Source organism: Dendrobates tinctorius, unplaced genomic scaffold (assembly GCF_039654945.1).
Source record: "Dendrobates tinctorius isolate UK_male_01 unplaced genomic scaffold, ASM3965494v1 ptg000162l, whole genome shotgun sequence".
Lineage (NCBI taxonomy): Eukaryota > Metazoa > Chordata > Amphibia > Anura > Dendrobatidae > Dendrobates > Dendrobates tinctorius.
Window position 1 is genome coordinate 33,571,346 of NW_027361829.1, and position 20,700 is coordinate 33,592,045.

Below are 20,700 nucleotides of genomic sequence, written 5' to 3' on the forward strand. Positions count from 1 at the left end.
ATCTTTCTTTTAGCTCTGATGGAGTACTCAGACTTTTCTCAGGAATCTCACATTCCTCTAGCTCCCTTATACCTTATATTTTTATGTATGGGGAAGTACAGGCTCTTTTTAGAACGTAAGCCGCCGAACATTTCTTCCTGTACGGATCGTATTGGCTTTTCTTCCTCTACCTCCATGGTTCTTCTCACCGCTGTTACGAGTTCCTCCATATTCACTGCGGAGAAGTAGTATCTATTCTCTCCCGAGTCTGAATCCGAGCTCAGTTGGCCCTCTTCCTAGAACTCTTCCTGGAATGAATCCAGCGAGTCCGAATCCTCTTCCTGCTGCAGCTTCCTCTTTTTTGTTGTTGGATGAGCACTAGGGGCAGATATTAATTGAGAGAATGATGACAGCGAAGCTTGAATTTCCTGGCGTACGATGCCTTTAGTGTCCTCCTGTAGGGAAGGCTGTTCCTCCTTAAGGACCTTAAAGTGGGGGACCTGTCTTTCCCGGTAGTCGCCATGGGTTAATCCGATCTTTTCTTTCACAATGTTCCCTTGCATTCCAGCCTGGAACGCATACCGGTATTGATGCTTTGCTCTCGCCGGCCGGCGTCTGACGTCACTTCTGGGCGCCCAAGCCACTGGACCGCAAGTGAGGGAGAGAGACGCTGAAAGCAGGCCAGCTTCTCTCATGGCCAGGACGCTGCAAGAGCAGGGGGACAGGCTGGGACGGAGAGCTCGAGGAGGCCTCCTTCCGAAGATTCCCCCAGACCTATACCGAGAGTGCAGACAGAGGGAGCACATGTCCTGAGTCCACAAGGAGACAGGAGCAGCTGCGCGGAGAGGGAAGGTACGCCAACCAACTCCAGCTGGCCGGCTAGGATTTTCTCTTTCCCCTCAGGTGTCTGCCACCAGCACAGCACCCAGGATGATCTCTTCATCCCTACCTGTAGAGACAGGAAAAAACTGAGGAGCGAGGGTAGGAGGAGCTATTTGACCTCTTTCGTATTTCCTGTCCCTAGTAGGATGAGAGGATAACCTCTCACGACAGCACCCGGGAGGTTATTAGAGAAAACAGTGTTTACAACGTACTCCAAGTTATTTAGATGCACTATTGCTTTTACTTACTGCAGGGTATATGCTCATATTGTTTCTATCCTGGGTTTAGAACATACAAAAGTAGTAAAGGGACTTGCAGCTGCAGCCAGTGAATCTGCAGCGGTTACGTGCACATGGACGGCAAGTCATTGCAGCGGACAGTTAGCAGGGAGAAGCAGGCAACACTAGATGAAACAGGAGAGTGTTGGTTATGTCTTTATTTTAATCTATTTCCTCTATGTGGCCAATTTTTGTTAAATAATGGAGTATCCTTTTAAAATTGGATTCCTTTGGCTGATATAAATATATATATATATATATATTTTTTTTTTTTTTTTTTGACTGCACTAGTCTTAATATGGAGGGCGACGTCCTACACAATAATCCGGTCATAACCTCTCCCACTTGTGTGCTACATTCATTCCCATTTTGTTCTGTGTGTATCACAACTCGTCTCCATGTTACCTGTGGCCCAAACCTGTGATGTGATTGTTATCGAGAAGCCTTCTATTACTGGACTATACATTACAATGGTCGGCGCTCGTCTAGGGTGCAGGCATGTAGCGGACTATGCATTACAACGGTCGGCGCTCGTCTGGGGTGTAGGCATGTGGCGGACTATGCATTACAACGACAAATATAAACCTAGCACTCAACTTAAAGATATTTGCAAGGAGGTTTATTGTAGTACACCACTTGAGGGGGGGAGGATTAGCTCAAGTGGTGTACTACAATAAACCTACTTGCAAATATATTTAAGTTGAGTGCTAGGTTTATATTTGTTGCTTTAACGGTTTGGTAACCTATCCTTAGCACCATCTTGAGTTGTGCTCACGGTGTTCTTTCTATATGCATTACAACGATCGGCGCTCGTCTGGGGAGCAGACATGTGGCGGACTATGTATGGCAACGGTCGGCGCTCGTCTGGGGTGCAGGCATGTAGCGGACTATGCACTACAGTGATCGTCGCTCATCTGAGCAGCAGACATGTAGTGGACTATGCATTACAATGGTCGGAGCTCGTCTGGGAAGCTGGCTTGTAGCGGACTATGCATTACAATGGTCGGCTAGCTGACAAAGTATTACAACAGTCAGCTCTTGTCTGGGGTGCAGGTATATGGCGGGCTATGTATTACAACGGTCGGAGCTAGTCTGGGGAGCAGGCATGTAGCGGATTATGCATTACAATGGTCAGAGCTCATCTGGGGCGCAGGCATGTAGCGGACTATGTATTACAACGGTCGTTCCTCGTCTGGGGTGCAGGCACATGGCGGTGTAGATCTGACTTACCATTCAACCATATAGGGGTATTTCTCTTTGATGGTCATCTCTGGATCTATCTCAATCGCATAGTATTTTTCTTTCAGTTCATGTAACTAGACAAACAAAATGAAGAAGAAAAGACTAAAAATGGAGGTAACTATATTATAATGTGCTCTGTAGTTTATTTGTAGCGTGCCACCTTCTTTCTCCCATGCTGGCATTGCCTCCTAATGATGCAATCTATGGCCTCCTGAGAGGAAACCGGCATTAAATAAGTAGATTAATACATTCACAACACAGTGACTGGCGTTGCTGATTAAATCTACACATTTTCATGAAACTTCTAAGGGTACGGGAAAGCAATCTTATTATTCGATGGGCCTCCAACACTGCATGCAGCAGCCCACTGTGGTCTTTGTACCCGCTACCTGAAAACCAGAGATGACTCAGCTACTAAAGAGCAGCCGTGCCACCATAGACAGCCCCATTAACATTCAGCGACACATAACATGGTACATACCTTTTTTCGACATTCATCACTTACGTATTTGCAGTTATCGATTACATCTAGAGATGAAAAAGTAAAGATTTTAAATAACAAATGCACGGAATTATTTTTTTCAGAATTTTAGATGAAGTATACTTACTATGACAAGTGGGACATCGTTTTCCATTGTGGGAAAATCGGCTTAATGTCATATCAAAATCTGTTATGACCTACGAAGAGAAAGAATTGCACCAAATGACTTCCAGAAGACACAAGATCACAACAGCTTTGTCTATGGATCCATCAGACAGAACACATTAAGCCTTTTATTAAAGCACAAGTGTGGGATCTCCACTATCGTTTTCTAGGTTACATATTTGCTGTGCCTGGGGTTATACACTGCAGCCAAAGTGAACAAGAGGGGAAGAAGAGAAGGACAAAGCAGCCCGAGCATCTGGAAATACGGGTGGGGAACTTGACATTACCTAAAAAACAGAAGTCACAACCCAAAAGGTACCAGCATGCCATCCACAACTGAACTCTATAGCAGTAATCTTAGGGCGCAGTCAGGCGGCCATATAATTCAGCCCGAGATCAGAGGACAATGCTCAGACTCAGACATACTGTATATGAAGCAGTCATTCTCAGGTCGGGAGAGCCACTGGCCAGTCCAAGAACTACAGATTCCTTTTTGAAAAAAAAAAAAAAAAAAACAGAACAAAAAAACAGCAGAAATAAAAATGCTTAAAAAATCCTACATGTAGACATATCCTACAGCCGAAAACATGCGGCCTAAAATTCGGACATCATGATTCAGCTGTTAGGCTCCCTTTATCCGTGGTCAATAATAACAGAAGAGTTGGACACCTGTTTTTCAATGGTGCGATTTCATTATATCCTTGATAGTTATGAGCGAACATGCACGGACAGTGTGTTTTCAGAGCATGCTCGGGTGCTGAGTGACTTCAGCGTGCTCGAAAAATATGTTTGAGTCCTAACGGCTGAATGTCTCATGGCTGGTCAACAGCCCCAACACATGCAGGGATTGTCTAACAAACAGGGAATCCCTGCATGCGTTGCGCTGTCAAACAGCCACGAGACATGCAGCTGAAGGGACTCGAACATAATATTCAAGCACGCTGAAGACACTCAGCACACGATTATGGTCGGAAAACACCTTATCTGAGCATGTTCGCTCATCACTAATCCCTGAAAAAAATATTTTTATTGGGACTTTTCAATGCAACTACTTTTCTCATGTAAAATTTACATGCCATTTTACATTTCACCCTGCGCTGGCTGCTTTTAGAGGCTGAAGCTCGCTCCATGGATGACTGGCGCAGCATCAGTATACCATGTGCTTATCCTGATAAGACAATTCCTCCAAGACCTACAGTATGTAAGCTGATATCCATATGGCAATACAAGTCACAACACTTACCTGAAACTTGGCTGCGCCCCCTTTGATTAATCCACATATTATCTCTTCAACTTTTGCTGGGTCTTTTATGTGGACAGTTTTCTTCTGGAATTCTGGCATCTACAATTATTTAGCAAACAAGAAAACGGTAAGTACAAACTTAACACATATGAAACAACATCCACAGTGAATGACAGAGAGAGAGACACAAGAGAGCCCAGACATCAATTAAAGCGAACAGGTCATTAGAATCATGTTGTCCGAAACACAGGCAACATGAAATATCAGGATTCTTCTATACTAGCAAAATTAGGACACAAGGTATTAAACTGCCCTCCTGGCTCGTAATTGAAGTGTGTGAAGCTTAAAAAAAGGGTGCTATTCAGGTGATGTTACTTCAGAATATCACAGATCAATAAATTCACACTCACAATGACTCTGCAGGTCCAGCACCTCCCTATTTTACATGAGTCTTTGGATATTAGTCATAGATTGAGACAAACACTCCCATTTTCTATGTGTTTCACCACTGCAGTAGTATACCACAATCCTATTTTGACTTTTTTTCTGTCCTCATGTGCAATGAGCTGTACGCTCTGACCTCCTACCTCTAGGCTGTAAAATCCTAAAATGGCATTCCTTGGCTGTCGCTCATGTTTTATTCCGGCAGTGATAGACCTTTCCGATTTGGTTGCCCTAACCATGTGATGTAATAACTACAGGGTATTCTGGTGAAGCCCACCTGGCAGTGCCTGACATTATGTGACTCTTCAGCAGTGTGTGATATGGTGCGGGACATTTCCTTTCATTTTCGTCCGATTCGCACAAAATGTTCAAATTTGCGGGGACCCACGAATTTTTGGAAAATCAACTTGAAGTCGTTTCTGGGCAAATTGATTCAGTCAACATAGTAGAGACCGATCTGCACAAACTAACCTTAATTGAAGAGACTGAATAGTTGAGTTCTGCTGATTAGTTCATGATTACAAAAACAAACACTGATCCCTGGGTAGAAAATTTGTTTCCATCTGACATGTTCATTTTTTTAGATATAGAACAATTTCCCAATTTCTGTTATTCACACTTTTTTTTTTTTTATAGTTAACAGTGGTATCAGCAGGTTGTGTCGCGCAGGAACAGGAGATGTGGGTTTTTCCGTTATCTACAACTAAGATCAGCCTTTCAATCGCACATGAGATGTATGGGTATAGAGAATGCCATTTCGTCTCTACCCCTGATAGGGATTCTCCAATCACAGGGCCCTCAGGGTCTCATCTCCTCTCTATATACATATATGTTGTCAGTGGGGACAGAATGTGCCTTAGATTCCGTTAAGAAGAAATGGGAGAGGCTCATCCCAGATACAAAGGGTGAAGAATGGGAAGAAATCCTGGAGTCACCAATCTGGGTGTCTCCGTCTGCCAACAACAGGATGATACAACTGTATATTATTAATCAATCATATTTGACTCCAATTCGACTCTTTAAGATGGGCCGATACCAGTCATCGGAATGTTTGAGATGTCATTCAATAGATGCAGATTTTATTCATATGATCTGGAGCTGTCCTGTTGTTGCGCAATACTGGAGGGAGGTGACGTCATTATTAAAATCTTTGGTACAAACCCCAGTTCCCCTTGAGCCACTGATTTGTCTGTTTGGAGTGTGGGATGAGGAGGCATGGGGTCATTATGTTGGGATTTTTCTACGGGAGACGCTGTTCATGGCACGCAAGATACTTGCATTACAGTGGATGGGGAATTCACCTCCTTCTCTTGGGTCCTGGAACACTCTGGTAAATTCGATTATCCCATATGAACGTACACTGTATCAAAATAGAGGGTGCCCGGGCAAATTCAAAAAGATTTGGGAGAGGTGAACATATATATATATAATTTGTATCAAGCTTAATGTATAGTAAGACTGCTTATGGTTTAATAAACGAATTTAAAAAAAAACAAAAAAAAAAAAAAAACAGGAATGCACAATAACAGCCGCTTGTGGGTATGTAATGAAGGCGAGGAATGTTTAGATGCATTAGGCGATTATATATGACACTGCACATGACCTTGACAACGGTGCTGAAAAGGATATTTAAAGCAGATCTGTTGTCAGGATATACCGCCCCATTTAAGGGAAGCAAATTATCAGGGTAGATCCAACTGTCAGGCCACATACAACGCAGCAACATCCTAAGAGCCAGCACCTTCCCAACATTGTTCCATACCCTGTAATGTATTTGTGTAGATACACTGCAGCCATAAATTGGCGAGAGGCAAGAGAAGGAGAGGAGGCTTATCAGGCTCATAAATACAGAGGGCTCCCAACTGTACTTTCTTGGCTATTATCCCTATGGTTCAATACTTTCTGGTGCCATTTGGAATAATAGATGGTTGGATCTGAGATAATACGCAGCGCTAAAATAGGGTTGTTGCATACAGCAATGATGGCGAGAAACAGGATGATGGCCTCACAAACCAGAGATTGCAGCCTTGATCACACACTGTGTCAAAATTTAAAGAGAAGTACTGAATGATGGGGAGGGGGTGATGATAATGTGCTAAGGTTGATACTAAGGTGGCTCAGATCACCTATGATCATCACATTCAAACCCCAAGAGATAATATGTTCTTGCCCATAAGCCGCAATTCTAAGGCCTCTTTCACACTTCCGTTTTTTCTTGTCAGATAAAATCCGCCAAAATGGCGGAAAGCGGATCCGTTTGTAACTGGAGAGAGAGGAGAGAGAGGAGAGAGGGGAGAGAGAGAGATTTGATTTAGGGTTTAAATCCCCGGCTGACTTCCTTTCTCCGGGCATGCGCACTGAAAAATGCGGATCCTGCAGCCAAAAAAACGTTGCAGGGTCCGTCCAGGCATGCCGGAGGACGCAAACATTTTGGCGGATCTGCAAAAAAAACGGATCCAACGGATGGCCATCCGTCAAGATCCGCCGGTAATGCAACTCAATGGGGAAAAAAACGGATCCGCCAAAAAAAAAATGGCGGATCCGTTTTTTTAAAAAACTGGCGGATTTTGAATGATGGTCAAAAACGGAAGTGTGAAAGAGGACTTAGACTAGCTCAATTTCAGGAAAAGTAAAAGCACAATCCTGGTTAATGTGGGGGAAAGAATGACTATTATCCTCAGCTCTGGATACAGAATGTCCACTGGATATTTTTCAGTCTCCAGGACAAAAAAATAGAAATGGTTATTCCTTTAAAAGGAAGAAAAGGAGGGTAAAAAGCGTACACACACTAATCATAACTAAGGACATAGATGCAAGCAGTAATTGTCTAGAATACTTTCTTCATGTTCCAAAATCCCTTAGAAGTTGGTAAACAGCGACATATGCTATGGCGTGCCTTCCCCTCCCTTCCCTCATCATTCATGTCCCTGAAAGACCTTGTGCAGCGTTATACTGTTATGTATTTCATAAGGAGCTAAAGGGGTTGTGAAGTTATCATCCACAGGAGAGGAAATCCCCCTAGGATAGGTTAGGTTGGCCCCCCACTGATCAAGTTATTACCCATCCTGCAGACTGCTCATTCTCACCCTGGTTCTGTGAAACTCCACAGCTTCATAAAAGTTTTTTTACCCAAATGACAGCACAGAAGGGAGGTTTATACCCAGAGGACAAGTTACCCCCCTTGTAGGGAGATGGACCGGGCTAGGCCAGCTTCTTGTGTCCCCATGATGGAACTGTCGGGGCAGTCACCAGTGATACCGGGGGAAGGACTTTCTGACTGAAGCAGATTTCTGCACATGACTGTAGGGGGCGGGGTGGACATAAAAGGGACTGAGCGTGCGAAAACAGGGCTTCTGGTGGGAAGACAGTGTACAGGCAAGGAGAAGGTTGACTCCATCTCCACTGTTCCACGCCAACCAACAGGCCTACTCTGCGGCCTGTCCTCCCCTGCACGCGCAACCTGTGCACGGACAGAGCCGAGCATCTTGTGGACACAGTGACTGCCAAAACTCCCATTAAGAATCAATGTAGTGGAAAGGAGGCTCACAAGCCTGACCTTGGCTCCATTCAGATGGGGCCCTTTACAGTGTTTCTCGGGATCGGTGGGGTTTCTAGATTTCAGACCCTGACCGATCAGGAAGCTCATCCATTTTCAGTGGATAGGTAGTAACTTATCATTGTAAAAACCAAATTTATTTAGCAATATTGCAATTTCATTTAGTAAATGTCAACATGTGTAACCTAGTACCGAAGGTAATGTCTCACGGTCTATTCAGCACTAGTGCTAGTAATAACTCTTGCTTTATATTGAGAGACAGTTGTGGAGAAACTGTGACAACAATCATCAATATTATACAGTAACTTTCTAATGCAGGGCATAAAGTCTCGACTGATCCCAGAAGCCAAAATGATCAGCGCCCCTATAATTGTGCCACCATCAGCACACGGAACAATAAAACCACATACGATCCCAACGCCAAGCCAGTAAAGTCATCTTTTTTCATATACATTAGTTCCCAACAAACAGCCCTTTAACCACCGACGCACAGTCTGCAGATCATCGCAGAACTCCCAGCATTTTCCAATGGGTGAACAGGTTTATACTACGGCACCCCAATTTATCAAGTTTTTGAAGCATCTTATTGAGACCTCTATTTTCTTGTATTGCCATAAAACGTTTAGAAGTCTAAGGCTATGTGCACAGAGTTTTTTGGCTCTGCGGATTTTGTAGTAAAAACCACAGATAAATCTGCAGGACTAAGGTCCTGCGGTTTATCTGCGGTTTTACACCTCATAATGGATGAGGTGTGAAACTGCAGCTTTTCTGCATTAAAGAATTGACATGCTGCAGATTGTAAACCGCAGCAAAACAGCGCGAAAAAATCTGCAGCATGTGCACAGCGTTTTCCAGTTTACCACTGAAAACAATGGTGCAACGCACCTAAATCTGCTGCGGACCCGCAGCAGAATCCGCACCATGTGCACATACCCTAAGGTTGGGTTTAGACTACGTGTGTCTACGTTACTGGATTCAGTTATGAGCTCCCATATAAAACCCCAAAAAAACACATACAGATATGATTCAGTCAGTCAATGACTTAAGTGAGCGAAATGGAATCCAAAATATGATAAATGTCACCTTTTCGATTCAGTTTGTCATTGAACTCAATGGCTCGCCTTCAGTATCCCTGACTTTTTTTTTCAGGGAGGGGGGGGGATGCAAACTAAAGCCACAAAAAGTGTGAATACAGTTCCCAGATATAAAAATAAATAAAATGTGACATCAAGTGCAAAGCCTTATTTATATATGATAATTAAAAAGAATTGTGCCCGTTGGCAGCTGCCATAACAGTATCTTCATCATGGTCACCCCTGACTGGCTGTAGGGGTCATGTGTCACAGACAAGATGGCCGATCTGCAGCCCTGTTACAGGCCAGTGGGAATACTCCGCCTCAGCCAGACTACCTGTCCTACAGTTTTTAATGAAAGCCATTAATCACTTAATGGGATACGCTGAAAATACCTTCTGAAACTAACGAAATGTGCAAGTAGTTTGGTTTACAGACCCCATAAGGTAAAGTAAGCAATTTAATGCACTCATACGCGAGAACACTCATATTTGGTTACTTAAGAGACCAACGGACCCACTAACACAAGTGCGAGCCTGTACCTGTGCATGCAGAGCGTCCTTGTGCTTATTGATTATCAGGCTTTTCTCATCTATCAAGCAGTAATATAGTTTTATTTGGTGACCATGTTCCCTTGGGTAATCCAAACACTAGGCTAATAACCATCTGACTCAGTCTACAAACGCTCTGAAAAGTATGTGTCCGATGAGGTAATCGGCACGTGGCAGCCAGAAACCAATAACAAGCACCAAGTATCAGGAGCTGATGGGTTCAATAGTGTGTGCCCGGTCGGCACGAGAACAGCACAAGATGTGTATTCAGCCTTCATAGGGTTCTGTAGACCTAAAGCCGAGGTTGTATCATACAAAATGCTAATAACCAACAACACGTAGAAAGAAAAACAAAAGGAAACACCAGAACACTGAGAGCTCCAGCCTCAGCACCAGACAGAAGTAAGTCCTGTACAGGCTATTGGGAACGGTACTTCTGCCATTCTCCGCACAGACCGGTGGGTAGGTACCACGCCATTCCTTGGGATACCCCCTCTAGACTATGCAATCACTGACCGGTATCCAGAAGCGTAAAACTGCTACATAGCGGAAGCACACAGGGAATGGCAGGTACTATACATAGTTATATATTCTAGTTTATCCCCAGTTTTAATATATTTTGCGAACTAAAACCGCATATATTTTCTGATACAGAACAGCTAATCTCCTTGCTCCATTCTCATAGTTATGGTTTTGGTTCTCCTTAGTTTCCCTCAATTAAAGGGAGTCTGTCACCATGAAAATAGAGCCCAATCTACAGACACCATGCTATAGAGCAAGGGAAGCTGAGTACATGAATATACAGTTTTAAAAGAAAACATTCAGAATAATCTGTGTTTTAATCATGAAATCCTCTGTTCTTTCTGGGATTTTTGGTCCCTTTGGCAGTCCTGTCAGTGACTGACAGCCTTCCATGTATAAGTGTGTATACAGAGGCAGCTGTCAATCACTGACTGTACATTGGGCAGGCCTATCAGTGACTGACAGCCTTCCATGTATAAGTGTGTATACAGAGGCAGCTGTCAATCACTGACTGTACATTGGGCAGGCCTATCAGTGACTGACAGCCTTCCATGTATAAGTGTGTATACAGAGGCAGCTGTCAATCACTGACTGTACATTGGGCAGGCCTATCAGTGACTGACAGCCTTCCATGTGTAAGTGTGAATACAGCGGTAGCTGTCAATCAATCACTGATAGGACTGCCCAATGGGACAAAAATCCCAGAAAGAGCAGGAGCTCACGTGAATAAAACACAGGTTACGAGAAATATAAACTGTGTCAGATATCACAACCCCATGGGTGACAGCATGTATTTCTATGCAGTCATCACAGTAATGAACAGTCTGACTATTGCATTGCGATTGAACTTCATTTTCATGGTGACAGCTTCCCTTAAAGAAAACAAAAATCTCTGATACTATGAATTTGGGTATTTACCTATCGAATGAAAGATTTAGGCTGTGTGCCCACGTAGCGATTTTTAAGCGTTTTTGCAGCGATTTTCGGCGCGAAAACGTTTAAAAATCGTGTACAGAAAGCCCCCCATGCATTCCTATGGCATTCCGCACATGCTGTGCTAATGCTGCGCTTTTTTCCGCGGCGGAATCGCATCGCGGAAAAAAACGCAGCATGCTCATTCTTTTGTGCGGAATCGCAAAGAATTGCCGCGATTCCGCACCCATAGGAATGCATGAGAATCGCTTACTTCCCGCATGTGGCTATGCCCACCATGCGGGAAGTTAAGCATCTCATGTGCGGTTGGTACCCACGGTGTGGAGGAGAGGAGACTGTCCTCCAGGCCCTGGGTACCATCCCCCTGTAAAAAAAATAATAAAAAATAAAAAAATCGGGGTATATTTACCTTCCGATGTCCCGCGCTGCATTCCCGGCCTAAGCGTTCCCAGTAATGCCTTGCGGCAAGGTCCTGTGATGATGTAGTCTCGCGAGATCGCTATAGCAACGCGAGACTACGTCATCACAGGTCTCGCAAGGCATTACTGGGAACGCTGAGGCCCGGGATGGCAGCGCGGTACGCCGGAAGGTAAATATACCCCGAATTTTTTTATTTTTTTTAGCATTTTAACATTCTATCTTTTACTATTGATGCCGCATAGGCGGCCTCAATAGTAAAAACCTGGTCACACTTGTCAAACACTATGTTTGACGAGTGTGACCAACCTGTCAATCACTTTCCAAGCGATGCTTCAAATCGCTTGGAAAGTGCTTGAATATCGCACGCGAAAATCGCGGCAAAATCGCGATCATAATCGTGGTAAAATCGCGGTGAAATCGCGCGGAAAAAAACGCGCGATTTCTGGGAAGGAGTCCGGTTTTTAGTGAGCGTTTTAAAACGCTACGTGGGCACATAGCCTAAAAAGGGTTGCTCACCATTGGAGACTATTATCTTTCTTAAATGTACTAATCTTAGCTAAAAAATAGTTTCTGTAATTGTGTTTCATTAAAAATGTTACACCTTTTGCCTTCTATAGTCTCTGCATGTCTATTGTTGGCTGCAAGAGGAGTTAAAAGAATCCATCAGTGAGCAAATTCTGGATCAATGGGAGACTCTTATTTACCTCCTGTCGGCTGATTTATGACCAAAGTCTGTGAGCAGGAAAACAAGGAACAGTGTAAAACTTTTAAAAAAAACAAAGTGCAAAACAATATATTTTAGACACAAATCAATGCATTAATGGAAAAACCAACCTCTTTAATAACATTCCAAGGTTATAAGAAAAATCCTCAATCATTGTGATGGCTACGGCGTGATCTCCCTATCACTTTAGGTAATCTGATGCGCCCCTATATACGCCATGATACCCACCCCACATACAATACCATCGCACCCTCCTCTGGATATATTTATAGAGATTTTTCCATTACATCTCTACAACACCCGCAGGCAGATTATTAACTAAACGTACAAGAAGCTAAATGGGCATAACAGCAATTACTATTCCAGTAAGGATAACTGGCTAATTACAGACTTGGGATCCAAAACAGTAAATTATGAACAATAAAAATGTAGAAACCGGTGAATGCATGGTTTAAAAAAAAGAAACTTCTTCTAAAAAAAACAATGTAAAATACCAAATTCCCACATGTCACAACACAGCAGCCAAGAGCGTCTCCTCCAGGCCTCAGTCACCTGGCTGGCAGCCATTGTGGCCGCGGTACCACCAGGAGCAGCTTATCTACATGGGCAGAACGTTCTTACCACGAGAATCCCTGTAGCAGCTGACGAGAGAAAAGAAAATTCTGCTTGTCTGCAGAGGGCTTATATAGTCCTAGAGATAAAGGCGTAGCCAGGAATAGAGGCAGGAATCCAGCCCCGCAGCTGACGTACAGCGGCATAGCTGGGCCCTGTGCCATCCCTGGGAGCCTGGCAGGGATCAGGGGCTACAGTCTATTCCGAACCCTTGGCTCAGGCTCAGGGACAGGTTTTGTTTTTCAAACTAAGAGGAAACTTTCTTTTTTTGCAGATCTAAAGAAATTCGTACTGCATTAATCACTGCTGTACACAGACCTCTCTCTCATGGAAGAATAGACGCTTCCACAGCCTTCAACTCTGGGAAATCGAAACTAAGGGCTTTCGCTTCTTGGACCACTGAAGGCTTTGTGAGGTCCTTGGATGCTGTACTCACTTGCTAATGAATTGTTTCTATGGCTAAACCAAGCACAAACATGGCAACAAACAACCCCGAATACTCACAGGTCAACAGGTGTAGTAGCTCCCCTTAAAGTATAACACTCATTTATTTTTCATAAAATCCCAAATACACATGAAAATAAGAAACTTTATATCTTTTACATGGGAAATGTGCTTCCTTCTCCTCCTGGACAGATCTTTTATTCTCAATTCATGGGTAAAATCTGTCCATAGGAAATAAAGACTTTCCCATTTACAGAGATAGGAGATGACAATTGGTGCCCATAAAGTTCTATGGAGAGAGGAAGGCCACGTTCACATCTTCTGATTCTGGCTTATAAATACTGATGTAAAATACTGACCAAATACTGAGTGAGTGAATGTGGCCCAAGAGGAAGACATTCTCCAGTCTCAGTAACATGAAAAATCTGTATTTGCTGAAGATAGATTCTTAGGCTGTGTTCACACGTTGCAGTGTTTTCACGGCGGCTTTTAACACGCGATTTTGCCGCGAAAACGCAAAAACAGCATCCCATGCAATCCTATGGGATCCCGCCTTGCTGTGCTAATGCTGCGGATGTTCCCGCGGCGGAATCGCATCGCGGAAAAATACACGCTCATTAATTTTGCAGAATTGCAACGATTACACCCACATAGGGATGCATTGTTCTGCTTACTTTCCGCATGTGGCTGTGCCCACCATGCGAAAAGTAAGCAGAACATTTGTGGATGGTACCCAGGAGGAGAGGAGACTGTCCTCCAGGCTGTGGGCACCATATTCCTGTAAAAAATAGAATTAAAATAAAAATCGTGTTATATTCACCTTCCGGCTTCCCGCGCAGCCTTACCGATGCTCCCGCCAGCTCCCGTTCCCAGTAATGCCTTGTGGCAAGGACCTGTGATGACGTAGCGGTCTCGCGAGACAGCTACATCATCAAAGGTCTCGCAAGGCATTACTGGGAATGGGAGCATCGCGATGATCGGGAACGCTGCACGGGACGTCGGAAGGGGAGAAAAACACGTTTATTTTTTATTAATTTTAACATTAGATCTTTTTACTACTGTTGCTGCATAGGCAGCCTCAATAGTAAAAAGTTGGTCACACTCGTCAAACACTAGACAGCTCAAAAGGGACAGCAAATGAGGGGAGAACAAAGCACAGGAAGGAGAGAGACAGCAGACAAGGGGGATAGCACATGAGGTAGACAGGTCAAAGAAGAGCGCACAGACGGGAGAAGTCAGCACATGGGGAAAGAGAGCGGATAGGTGGGTGAGCACACGGGGGGAGAGATTCTCAACACTGCAAAGCCTGCCCCCATTGTGACAGCATCGGGCCTTCATCTAGTTTCTAATAACAAGCATTCATGCAATTTAGTAATTTATCTTTTCATGTAAACTATTATGACAAAATTACCCACCGCTACATCAAAAGTGGGCAGTTGTTAACGAAACCTGACCAAGAATTCACCAAGAAGACCACCTATACATGCAGCTTGTATGTAAGCGTCTAACAGACCCTACAACATGGGAACGAGAAAAAGGGAAACCAGCTGTGGCATCCGGCACCCTGTAGCCATGTACACCACATGTGCCAAGTAGGCAGGGGGCTTAGAAACTACGAAGGGTTACTTATCGATGGGAGTATTTTCAGCACACGTTGTCACGTTTAATCCTATTTACAGTAATATAATATAAGCCCCCAGTCTCAGCCAGCAGGTGACAAACATGGCTATTATACAACACAAACGCACCAACATGGGGGAGCTTCTCCATCATACAAGCGGCTTTTTAAAGTTATAAAGACAGAAAATTATGTAGATTACACTTCTACTTATTAAAGGTAAAATATTATGCTCTTCACAACATGTTGAAGTGTCCACAACATCCCTCAGAAGCCGTCCTCCTTGGTGGCACTGGCCGGGTCTATATTTAGGGAAGGCTTTAAATACTCCGCTAACAGTACTAGTAAACAGGAATAATGACTATAACAGATACAAAGGGTTATTTTTTTTCCTGGGAAATGCATAAAAAGCCAAAACCACATAGCCATCTGAGACATCATACTTTATTAATAAAATAAAGCTGCATTTAAAGGGAAAGAAATATTGACATCCTTAGAAACGATTATTTAGCCATATGTTCTCAGTGTAAACATGATGTCGATCACTCGAGGAACGAGCAAAACGCTCATTCATTGGGTGCAGTTATCTAATGATCATCATGGAGGGTAAACAGGACAGGCAGTGCCCAGGCCAATGGCAGCCTGTGCCCTGGGCGCTCTATTACAGGTCACTCAATGGGCACAGATTACTTTGCTCTGGCTATGTAAACAGGTAAAGGTTTTCTGATCGGCAGTTGTGTAAAAGTCAGTTTATACAGGCAGACCTCAGTAAACGATGGGCACTAGATCCCTCAGGGAACATATATTATATTTCGCAGCCCATCTGCAGTGCACAATCTGCTAAAAAATGAAAAAAGAAAAATTGCCAGGAGAGAATAGTAGTTGTATACAAAGTGACAGCTAGGATGCCATCCGATCGCACTGAGATGAGTTACAACAGCCTGACAGCACACTGCAGAGAGCAGTGTCTAATATTCAGTGTACAACATGTCCAAAAGGAGAAATTACACAACGATCCATCAACCGACCTCTGTAGAATGGCTGTGCACCCAGAAATATCCGCTGTACCCTGCAGCCTGAGACAGGGAAAGGCATTGATTGACTGTTTCACTCCCTGCCAAGTGCCAATCATTCTTGGAGCTAAATGGCTGCATTTGAATTTTTTTTTTTTTTTTAACCCTTAAGATATCGTCCAGGAAATGGCACCAGCAGTCTTCTTGCTTCTGCATTGTAATATTTACTAGGCTTTCAGGAACACAAGAAGTTTGTGCCCAAAAGCAAGGAGGCTGCTGATCTGCGCAGACGTGCAATGTCCTGGTCGGCCCTGACATCAATCGATCAAAAGATGGAGGCGCCAAGAATGTTCCTAAGTCGCGGAAGAAGAGCTTAGTTATGTGTATTTTCCTGCCTTCTGCCACCTCATGTGCATTCTGCATACATAACATCATCGCTTTCTCAAGATTCAGGCAACGGATTGACAATATAAAATAGTATTGAGGAGTTTCTTTCGCTGGGCTACAGGTACAGCTCTGGCAAAAATGAAGAGACCACTGCACAGTTTTATAAAAATCAGCTTCTCTACATGTCTGACAGCCATTCAATTACAGTGTCAGTTGAATTCCAACCAGAGTACCCCTCATTCTACTTAATGAGCTTCTGATTAGTTCACCTCAACAAAATCTTATTTAACGAAGGAAAGTATAAAAAACCCTGCTGTAGTGTTCCCAATCCTCTTGCAATAGGACAAGCTGGATGGCAAAACAAGTGCTAGTAATATCCTAAAAGTAAAAGGAATGAAAAAAAATAGAAACCCAACTACCGGTAAGTGTAGTTCTACGACCCTCCATGACAGCACACAGGAGGTTGCCTTCCCATCCTAATTAGGGACAGGAAACAAGAGGTTAAACAGCCCTCCCCTTCCTCTAATCCCAAGTGTTTTCCAAGGACCACAGAGTAAATGCTTGAAATAGTATTTATTCATATAAGTCACATGAACAAAATTTGTTAGGGGGGAGGGGGGGGAATTACCCATGCTGTCGTGGAGGGTCTTAGAAACCAAACTAACGGTAAGTGTAGTTCTATTTTCTCTAATCCCCCCCACGACAGCACACAGGAGGTATACCAAAGAATAATGGTTTAGGGAGGGACCACGGCTTGCAGGACTTTCCTGCCAAAGGCTAGATATCATACTGACATGAGATCTAGTCTATAATGCCTAGTGAAGGTATGGACTGAAGACCAGTTCGCAGCCTTGCAGGTCTGCTCGATGGATGCATTAGCCTTTTCTGCCCAGGAGACGGAGGCAGCTCTAGTGGAGTGGGCTTTCAGGGATACCGGAGGAGGTAGATCCTGATTTTTATAAGGCTATGTGCACACAGTGCGGAATCTGCTGCGGATCCGCAGCGGATTTGGCCCTGCGGATCCGCAGCAGGACTGCATGTGATGTACAGTACCATTATAGCCTAATGCAATCAAAATCCGCAGAGCACATGCTGCGTTTTTTTCCGCACAGATTTGCTGCGGATTGAAAAATGCAGCATGTCACTTTAGTGCGGTTTTGCTGCAGTTTTCCACCTGCTCCATTCTAGAAATCCGCAGGTGGAAAACCGCAGGGGGAAAAAAAAAACGGACAAAAAAATGCAGTAAATATGCACTAAATCTGCAGGAGAATTGCAGGTCATTTTACCTGCTGATTTAGTAAAATCTGAGCGGAAAATTCCTCAGCACATTCCACACTGTGTGCACATAGCCTAAGTGGCCGTGATTGCTTTCTTGATCCAGTTAGCCAGGGAGCTTTTGGATGCTTATTTCCCTTTGTTCAGTCTGCCATACTGAACAAAAAGATTCTGATCTTTCCTCCAGAGTTTTGTGTCTTCCAAATAGACCAGGACTGCTCGCCGGACGTCCAGAGAATGGAATCCCTCTTCCCTCTCATCCTTTGGGTTATCACAGAAGAAGTGCAGTATTATTTCCTGGGACCTGTGGAAATCCGAAGACACTTTTGGCACAAAGGAAGGGTCTAGCCGGAAAATTAGTCTATCGTCCAGAATTCTTAGATAAGGCTCTCTGATGGACAGAGTCTGAATTTCGCCCACTCTTCTTGCCGTTGTAATGGCTACTAGTACTGTTTTCCAGGATAGATACCCAGATAGTTTATTGTCGATAGGTTCAAATGGAGGGCTCATTAGACCCTTTAGTACTATATTCAAGTCCCAAGCTGGGACCACGCTGGACTTATTTGGCCGGATTCTGGAAGCTGCTGACATAAATCTCTTGATCCATCGATGCTCTGCTAGGTTTTGGTCGAAGAACTCAGGGCTAATACTTGGATCCTCAAGGTACTTGGTCTTAGACCCTTGGATAAGCCGCCTTGTAGGAAATCTAGGATCTTTGCCAAGTCTGGGTGGAAGGGATCCATGGGAGTGGATCCATACCATGTTGAGAAAGTCTTCCATATTTTGGAATATATGGCGTTTGTGATTGGTTTCCTACTCTTTTGTAAGGTGGATGTCACCGCATCTGAGAGGCCTCTGGCTTTCAGGATTGTGGTTTCAGAAGCCAGGTTGCCAAGCTTAAGCTGTGGGGAGCCGGGTGAAGGATGGGACCTTGATGTAGAAGATCGCGGTCCAAAGGTATGAGATCAGGGGACCCTCTGAGTTCATTAGTTTTAGGGCTCTGAACCAGCTCCTTTTTTGGCCAGAGAGGGGCGATCAGGATAGTTTTGACCCCGTCTGTCCTGACCTTTTGCAGAGTTCTTGGTATTAGGGGAATTGATGGAAAGGCGTATGCCAGTCCGAAGTTCCATGGGTGAGCGAAGGCATCCACCCTTGAATGTTTCTCGTTTGGACCTATGGAGAAGTACTGCTTTGTTTTGGCGTTCTCCCGATTCGCAAATAGGTCTACCTCTGGGAGACCCCATTTTTTGGTTATGGCATGCAATACTCTCATATTGAGGCTCCATCCTCCTGGATATAAGTCTGTCCTGCTTAGGAAGTCCGCCTCGATGTTGTCGGATCCTTTCAGGTGGTGAGCCGATAGGGACTGGAGATGGCATTCTGCCCAGCCGAATATTCGTGCTGACACGTTTTGCAGGCTTCCGTATTTTGTGCTGCCCTGATGACATAGATGGGCCACGGTGGTCATATTGTCGGAGTAAATCCGGACATGGGTTCCCTGGATTGAGGTTTCTGCTGCCTTTACAGCTTCTTCTACCGCTCTCAGTTCTCTGTAATTGGAAGATTGTTTTCCCATGCCTTTGGGCCAGAGACCCTGGTAGACTCCCTGAGGTGATATTGCTCCCCCAACCGCGTTTGCTGGCGTCTGCTGTGATTGACATCATGGGATATTGTATATAGGGTGTCCCTTTTGCTAGGTTTCCCTGGTTGAGCTATCAGTATCAGTTGAGAGACAGTTTTACGTGCTGGGGTAGGGAGATTCTCGTATTGAGGGTCTCCGGGTCTTTGTTCCAGTGGGATAGGATATATCTCTGGAGCATCCTTGAGTGGTCCTGGGCCCAGGGGACCGCTTGGATGCAAGAAGTCATTGACCCTAATGCTGACATGGCAAACCTTATGGTCACTGTTTTCTGACCTTTTAGAGTCCGAACTTTTGATCTCACGCCTACCTGCTTGGTGGACGGAAGAAAGGATATTTGGTTCTGGGAATCTAGGAGGATCCCTAGAAAGACCTTTCTGGTTGAGGGATTCAGGTCTGATTTTTCCAAATTTACCATCCAGCCCAGAGATGCCAGGGTCTGCAGGACTGATTGCAGGTGTTGTCTTACGGCCCTGTAACACATAGCGACGCACCAGCGATCCCGACAACAATATGACCTTGTCAGGATCGCTGGTGTGTCGCTACATGATCGCTGATGAGCTGCCAAACAGGCAGCTTCACCAGCGATCAGCACCAGTGACAGGAGGGTAACAAGCAACGCACGTCGCTTAGTTAACCACTGTGTACCTTAGTTACCAGAGAGCTGGTAACCAAGGTACACATCAGGTTTCTAAGCAGCGAGCGGCACTTAGAAACCCGATGTGTACCTTGGTTACCAGCTCCCTGCACCAGCACGCTGGTAACTAAGGTACACATCGGGTTTCTAAGCGCTGCACGCAGCTTAGAAACCCGACGTTTACCTTAGCTACCAGCGGCAGCTCGCTGAACACTGGTCTCCCGCCTGTCACACGCAGCAATGCGTGCTAGCCAGGGGGAGACCAGCTATCAAAAAATGTCCTGGCCATTCCAGGACGATCAGCGATACCTGGCAGGGGGGCCGGTCGCTGGTCAGAGTAACACACAGCGATCTCGCTGGCGAGATCGCTGTTGCGTCACAAAACTTGTGACTCAGAAGCGATCTCGCTAGCGAGATCGCTATGTGTGATGGGGGCTTTAGAGTGGTGTTGGAGGGAGCCATGACCAGGAGGTCGTCCAGGTAAGGGATGACATTTTCTTTCCTCTGAATACTACCACTTCTGCAATTGTATTTGTAAATGTTCGGGGTGCCGATGATATTCCGAAAGGCAGAACTCTGAAC

At 44.6% G+C, this 20,700-nt stretch overlaps 1 protein-coding gene across 2 annotated transcripts in view; it reads right to left on the reverse strand.

Annotated features, from left to right (window-relative positions):
* The window catches only part of NT5C3A (5'-nucleotidase, cytosolic IIIA), a 63,649-nt gene that overhangs the window by 16,992 nt on the left and 25,957 nt on the right, over positions 1 to 20,700 (reverse strand). The window contains exons 1-5 of one of the 2 annotated variants that reach the window (XM_073549954.1): positions 13,115 to 13,208; positions 4,271 to 4,369; positions 2,990 to 3,059; positions 2,863 to 2,909; positions 2,370 to 2,455 (exon numbers count right to left, since the gene is read on the reverse strand). In XM_073549954.1, the coding sequence (XP_073406055.1) occupies positions 2,370 to 2,455; positions 2,863 to 2,909; positions 2,990 to 3,059; positions 4,271 to 4,369 (302 nt within the window). In that variant the 5' untranslated portion in view covers positions 13,115 to 13,208. Of the gene's footprint in view, positions 1 to 2,369; positions 2,456 to 2,862; positions 2,910 to 2,989; positions 3,060 to 4,270; positions 4,370 to 13,114; positions 13,209 to 20,700 lie in introns of those variants that run through there. The other variant, XM_073549953.1, reaches the window with a different exon arrangement.